This window comes from Nicotiana tabacum, chromosome 9 (assembly GCF_000715075.1).
Source record: "Nicotiana tabacum cultivar K326 chromosome 9, ASM71507v2, whole genome shotgun sequence".
Classification (NCBI taxonomy): domain Eukaryota; kingdom Viridiplantae; phylum Streptophyta; class Magnoliopsida; order Solanales; family Solanaceae; genus Nicotiana; species Nicotiana tabacum.
The window spans coordinates 123,612,112-123,619,403 of NC_134088.1; the positions used below are offsets into that span (position 1 = coordinate 123,612,112).

At 36.6% G+C, this 7,292-nt stretch overlaps 1 protein-coding gene across 1 annotated transcript; it reads left to right on the forward strand.

The window, feature by feature from the left end:
• Positions 1-497: 497 nt before the first annotated feature.
• LOC142164128 (uncharacterized) lies at positions 498-1,760 on the forward strand. Its single transcript, XM_075221312.1, has one exon. It carries the CDS (start codon positions 498-500, stop codon positions 1,758-1,760), a length of 1,263 nt encoding a protein of 420 aa, XP_075077413.1.
• Positions 1,761-7,292: the final 5,532 nt, after the last annotated feature.

Here is a 7,292-nt window from a genome sequence, read left to right on the forward strand (position 1 = left end):
CTCACCTCCAAGAAGGAGATGAGGTACCTTTGCCTAACCTAAATCATCATCGTGTTAGTGAAAATGAAGTGGGCAATAATCCAAGAGTAATGGGTCATAGTACTCTTATTATGACTCCTCCATTTCAGATGGTTGAGTTCTTTCGTCACTTGGCTGGGACAATGTCAGAACCTAGTGAAATGAATTTTTAGAAGATGAGGAAAAAGGGTGGAGTTGAATTTGAAGGCACCACTGATCCCACAGTAGCTGAACAATGGATAGAGCGCATACAGATGGTCTTTGAACAACTAGAGTGTACTAATGCTGCCAAATTTAAGTATGTTATCTCTCTTTTACAAAAAGATGCTTATGATTGGTGGGTAAGTGTACCAAATGCAAAAGCAATACCTCCAGTGCTGACTTGGGATGATTTTGTGAAAGCATTTCGTGTGTAATATGTCCCTCGTATCTACTGTGATGCAAAGAAAACAAAGTTTCTGAATTTAAGATAAGGGAGTATGTCTATTGCAGAGTATCAACAAAACTTTCTAAGGCTTTCTCGCTATGCTGGAGGTATTATTGATGGTGAAAGAGACAAGTGCAGAAGATTTGAAGAGGGTTTGAATGGTTACATTCAAAAATCTGTGGCAATCTTGCAACTTGGGGATTTTTCCAAGCTAATTTCAGCTGCTCTTACTTGGGAACGAATTGACAAGGAAGAAGCTACTAGGAGAGAAAATAAGTTTAGGAAGGGTAATTCAGATTATGGCGGTCCACCCAAGAAGGGAAAGTTTGACTATTCCAAGATTGAAAGTGCACAGAAGTCATCAAATCATAAGAAGAATAAACCAAATTTCTATACTGCTAGTACTCCAAGTTATGGCCAAGGCAAAACTTATACACCTACTTGTGCACAGTGCGGAAAGAATCACTATGGTGCCTGCAGAAGAGCTTCTGGTGCTTGTTTTAATTGTGGAAGTATGGGTCATAAAGTGAAGAATTGTCCTAATCCTAATCATCTTTCGTATACACATACAGAGGGTTCAGTTCAAAAGCCTATCACTACTCATTCTCAAGCTAATAGCGGTGCAAGACTTAGAAATATGCAAGCGGCGGGTTCAGGTGGAGCTAATCAGGCTAGTGGGTCGAGATCTACTGCACGAGTCTATGATATGAGGCAGAAGAATGACCAAGATGGCCCGGACGTGGTTGTTGGTAAATTTCACTTATTTGGCATATCTGTTGTTACATTATTTGATCCTGGATCTTCACACTCTTATGTTTGCTCATCACTTGCATTTCCTGATACTATTAAATCTGTGAGACTTGACTTTGATGTGCTGGTCACGAGTCCATTAGGTCATCAGGCTATTGTTAACAGGATTTACCGAGATTGTCCATTCATGATTCAAAATCTGGTCTTCCCTGCATACTTGCTTAAAATGCCCTTCCAAGACTATGATGTTATTGTTTGTATGGATTGGCTATATAGGCACTATGCATTGGTTGATTGTAGGTTGAAGCAAGTGACTTTTAGAACTCCTACATACTCACACATAGTAGCTCAAGGAAAAAGATCATTGACAACTAATATTATTTCTACGGTCTTGGCAAGGAAGATGATTTATCAAGGTTGTGATGCCTATCTTGCTCATATAGTCGATACACGATTGGGGAGTCCAAGTCTTAATGACATACCAACCGTGTGCGACTTTCCCGTTGTATTTCCTGATGATCTTCCTGGGTTGCCTCCAGAAAGGGAGATTGAATTTCCTATATAGCTTGTCCCTGGAACTACCCCTATTTCTATCGCTCCTTATAGAATGGCTCCAGCTGAATTAAAAGAGTTGAAGGCTCAATTGCAAGAACGTTTTGAGAAAGGTTTTATCCGTCCCAGTATTTCGCCTTGGGGAGCTCCTATTTTATTTGTGAAAAAAACGATGCCACTCTTAGGCTTTGAATTGATTACTGACAGCTAAACAAGGTAACAATCAAGAACAAATACCCACTGCCTAGAATCGATGACTTGTTTGACCAACTGAAGGGTGCCAGCTTGTTCTCAAAAATTAACTTGAGGTCTGGCTATTATCAGTTGCGCGTGAGGGAGCAAGATGTTCCTAAAACTGCTTTTAGGACCAGGTATGGCCATTATGAATTTTTGGTAATTCCATTTGGTTTGACAAATGCTCCCGATGCATTTATGGATCTAATGAACCGTGTATTCAAGTCTTATCTTGATCAATTTATGGTGGTGTTTATTGATGACATTTTAGTCTATTCCAAGAATAGAGAAGATCATGATAAGCATCTTCGGATTATCATGCAAATTCTGAAAGAGAGGCAACTATACGCGAAGCTTTCCAAATGTGAATTTTGGCTGAGTGAAGTGGCATTTTTAGGGCATATTGTATCAGCTGAAGGTGTGAAGATTGATCCTAGAAAGATTCAAGCTATTGTTGATTGGAAACCTCCTAAAACTCCAACTAAGATCGGAAGTTTCTTGGGTTTAACAAGATACTATAGGAGGTTCGTGAAGGGCTTCTCTATTATAGCTTCTCCTTTGACCAAACTTTTGGGGAAAGACGCCAAATTTGTGTGGGATGATAAGTGTCAAGAGAGCTTTGAAAAGCTCAAACCCTTGTTGACACAAGCTCCAATACTTTCTTTGCCAGCTGAAGGGAAAGATTATGTAGTATACAATGATGCATCTCACTTGGCTTGGGTTGTGTTTTGATGCAAGAAGGGAAAGTAATTGCTTATGCCTCTCGAAAGTTGAAATCGCATGTGTTGAATTGTCCCACTCACGATCTTAAACTTGCTGCCATTGTTTTTGCCTTAAAAATTTGGAGGCATTACTTGTACGGGGAGAAATGTCACATATTTACTGATCACAAGAGTTTGAAGTACTTGGGTACACAAAAAGAGTTAAACTTGAGACAACGTAGATGGATTGAACTCATCAAAGATTATGATTGCATGATTGATTATCATCCTGGTAAAGCTAATGTGGTTGCAGATGCGTTGAATCGCAATTCCCTGGCAAGTTTAACTCTAAGTCCTTTGCCCTTGCTTCTTAAATTAAGAGCCATGAATGTTTGTCTTTCATTTAATTCTAATGGTTCTATCATTGCTAATTTTCAAGTCAATCCAATCTTACTTGAGCAGGTCCAAGAAGCGCAGAAGTTAGATGAGAAGCTTGTGAAACGGGTTGAAGAAGTCCAAAATAGAAGAGTCTCAGAATTTACATTGAAGAAAGATGATACATTATTATATAAAAATAGGTTGTGTGTTCCTAATGATGATGAATTGAGGAAGTAGATCTTGATTGAAGCACATAGTTCGCCTTATGCAATGCATCCTGGAGGTACTAAAATGTATCAGACCATCAAGGAGCACTACCGGTGGAGTGGTATGAAGAAAGACATTGCAGAGTAGATTTCTAAATGCTTGGTATGTCAACAAATAAAAGCTGAACATCAAGTCCCAGCTTGTCTACTGCAACCCTTGTCAATACCTGAGTGGAAATGGGAAAGGATAACGATGGACTTTGTTTTTGGACTTTCACGCACTCAAAGGAATCATGATGCAATTTGGGTCATTGTAGATAGACTAAATAAGAGTGCTCATTTCTTGGCAATCAGAATGGACTACTTACTAGAACGTTTGGCATAATTATACATTAATGAGATTGTGAGGATGCATGAAATCCCTATTTCTATTTTGTCTGATAGAGATCCAAGGTTTACATCTAGATTTTGGTCTAGCTTGCAAGAAGTTTTGGGTTCTAGGTTGAATTTTAGTACCATTTTCCATCCACAAACAGACGGCCAGTCTGAGAGGGTAATACAAATATTGGAGGATATGCTTCGAGCCTCCATTATTGAGTTTGAGGGTAGTTGGGGAAAACACTTAGCCCTGATGGAATTTGCTTACAATAATATCTACTAATCAAGTATAGGCATGCCTCCTTATGAAGCTTTGTATGGGAAAAAATACAGAACGCCTCTTTATTGGAACGAGGTTGGTGAAAGAAAATTGGTGAGTCCTGAGATTGTTTAACAAAGTGAAGATAAGGTAAAAATCATCAAGGATCACTTAAAATTGCCTCAAACAGACAAAAGTCTTATGTTGATCTTAAGAGACATGAAATTGAGTATAAAGTGGGTGATAAGGTATTTTTAAAGGTTTCTCCATAGAAGAAGATTATGATATTTGGCCAAAAAGGTAAACTTAGTCCACGATTTATTGGACCTTATGAAGTGCTTGAGAGAGTTGGCCCAGTTGCTTATAAACTAGCTCTTCTACCAGAGTTAGACAAGATCCATAACGTCTTCCATGTTTCTATGCTTAGAAGATACCTCTCAGATCCATCTCATGTTCTTCCTATTGAATCTATTGAGGTCAATCCTGATTTGACATAAGGAGAAGAACCAATCCAAATCTTAACGCGTGAGTTAAATGAGCTTAGAAATAAGAGCATCCCCTTAGTGAAAGTTCTTTGGAGAAATTATTCTGGCGAAGAAGCTACCTGGGAGTGAGATGAAGATATGCGAGTTCAATATCCACATTTGTTTAGGGACTAGTACCAGGTAAATTTCGGGACGAAATTTATTTAAGGGGGAGAGAGTTGTAACACCCTAAATTTTTACTAATATTTGCATTTTCGATTGAACATCTTTATAATGAGGAGATATTTTTAATAAGTACTTCCTAAACGTGAAATTTACAATACATGAAAATTCATTACTCTAGGTTGTGTTAATATTGACAAAGAAGTTTCATGGTGTTGATGTGTGTAACACTTAATATTATTTTGATGAATTGTTGTTAAATATATTATAATTAAGTTTTTGGGCTACCACCCTTTTGTATTTATCTAAGGATATTTAGTAGTTGGACAGCCATTTTTATTTCATATTTATCCAAAATTCTTAAAGATAACTTTGATTGACTTAGTCTTCCATAAACTTTCCATTTTCATTCTTTCAAGAAAAGAAAAACCCCTACCCTCTCTCCTTCTTATCACTTGAAAACTTCATGAAAACCACCATAAATTTTCACTAAACCAACCAACAAAATTCGTTCTTGGTGAAGCTCAAGTTGCTCATCTCTTTTGTGGTAAGTTACTAAACCCGTTTTTACACTAGATAACTATTAATGTTTTCTTCATATATTTTTGTATCGAGTTCCGTATTAAGTGATATAAGACTTTATTAAAAGCTATTTCATATATCTATAACTCTTATGAAGTAACCAAAATGTGGTTTGTCTTTTATTTACCCAAAAATAGGTGATGAAGTACAGGGCAAGTGCTGCCCAGATTTTCTATTTTACAAACCCTCCCTGTACAAAATTGATATTGGGGTGATTAAATATGTTATGAAACACTAAGACACATATCTACAACTCTAAAGAAGACCACACACTCTAGTGTGTCCTTTTTCATATTCAAATCTGAGTCATAACACGAGACAATGATGCTGTCCAGAATTTCTGTTTCAAACATTTTGGGTAATTTTCACCAATATCATGTTTAATTTGAAATGTTAAATCACTGAACTTATATAGATATTTTATTATGTATTTAAGGTATATATATCCTTGTAAAATCTAAGGGGAAGTGTTTGAGGAAGTGGACGGATTTGGTTTGTCTAGGGCGTAGACGATTCGAACGTCCTGAAGTTGTGGTTGAACTATTTTGTGGTAAAACACCAAGGTTTGTGTATAAACTTTGTACTCTTTTTACTTGCTGGAATATTTTAAAATAACCTCATATTTTATTTTTATTGTCTTCAATTAATAGCATTGTATTCGTGTTATATCAAGTATCGCAAGATATTTGCTAAATCGCCCACTCGTATGGATTGTTTGATCATTTTGCATTCTTGTTGGGACTTTGTCCTTCTTGTGGAAGTGACTTTGTCACTCATCTTGGCATGCCTCTTAATTTGGATCTTTTTCCATTTTGACTTTGGATTTATAGTTCGTCTGAAATTATGAAACTTGTCTGTGTTAAGAATGAACTAGGAAGCCATTTTTAATATGGTTCTTGATTCTCTTGACTATTGGGTTTTGACCCTACTTGATTTGGGACTTCGGTCCATCTTGATATCTGATTATGCTTAGTGTAATGGCATGACGTACATGTTGGGCGAAAAGTGGATATTTTACAAGCTTTCTTGGATTGATAGTATACGATTTCTCAACTCTTGAATCTTGAACATTGTTATTGATATTTGGAAACACTTTAAGGGTTGATATTTGATACTTTTGATATATTTGTTTGCTTGTTTTAAATTATGTTTCATTCGAGTTACCTATGACTGAAAATAGGATTTGGAGAAGTTAATGGCTCCAAGCCCAAAGTTTAGACGCCACTAAACTTTATGCTTAGCGGTAGTTGTTTTTTTGTATCGTAGGTAATGTACGGGATGAAATTTGAAGACGGCCTTATGAAGTAGTTTTTTTTTGGGAGCACTTATGGAGATCACATTTGCATATGCACCATGGTTTTGTATAGTTTTGGGACTTGTACATGATATATATGTCACACTTATGTATGTTATTTGGAGGCTTGGATATTAAGACCAAAATCTTGTAACTTGAATTTGGTAACTTATTTTGCTGTTTTAAGGTGTGTTAATAACTCAAGTCTTGTAATATGTTAAATTTACACTTTGTCTTATATATATGTACAAAGGAGAAAATTAGTTTTCCTTTTTATTCCCGATAGTTTGAAATTTATGTACAATACAAACTTGCAGTGATGTCGAATGAAAGTATAATTTTGTTAGAAAGTTGCTTTAACGTGTTGATTATTAAAGAAGGGTTATATCACATTATGTTGAAATTTTGACATTGTATTTCATTTTAAAAAATAAAATAAAAATTATGAAGAGTATTTTCGAAAATAAAAATATTGCACTTTGGACTTCATCACATGGGCCTATTTTCGCTACTAAATTATTCTGAATATTTTATTTATTTATATTTTCTTAATATTGTAAGTAGTAAACTAGATTTGTTTCGTAAGTAGCACCCTCCCAAAGGGGTTTGCTACACGCCCAGACAAAGCTGGCATCAGTAGAGGTTCAACTTCGGGTGGTGAAGGAGCAAGCTGACAAGCGGTCCCAACTGAATGATGATATCCGAGCACAGTTGAGCTCGATTGTCGCAGAGCGGGACGCCCTCTGTAGAGAGTACGAAGTATTGAAGTCCAAGTTGGAGACAACCTATGCCGATGCCGATGAGATGATGGCCTAATACAAGGACGATGTCGAAGCAGCCGAGGCTCAATGTCGAATACATGAGGT

Bases quoted from the DNA above. Each gene is read 5' to 3' on its own strand.
- LOC142164128 (XM_075221312.1), top strand. From the start codon at position 498: ATGTCTATTGCAGAGTATCAACAAAACTTTCTAAGGCTTTCTCGCTAT.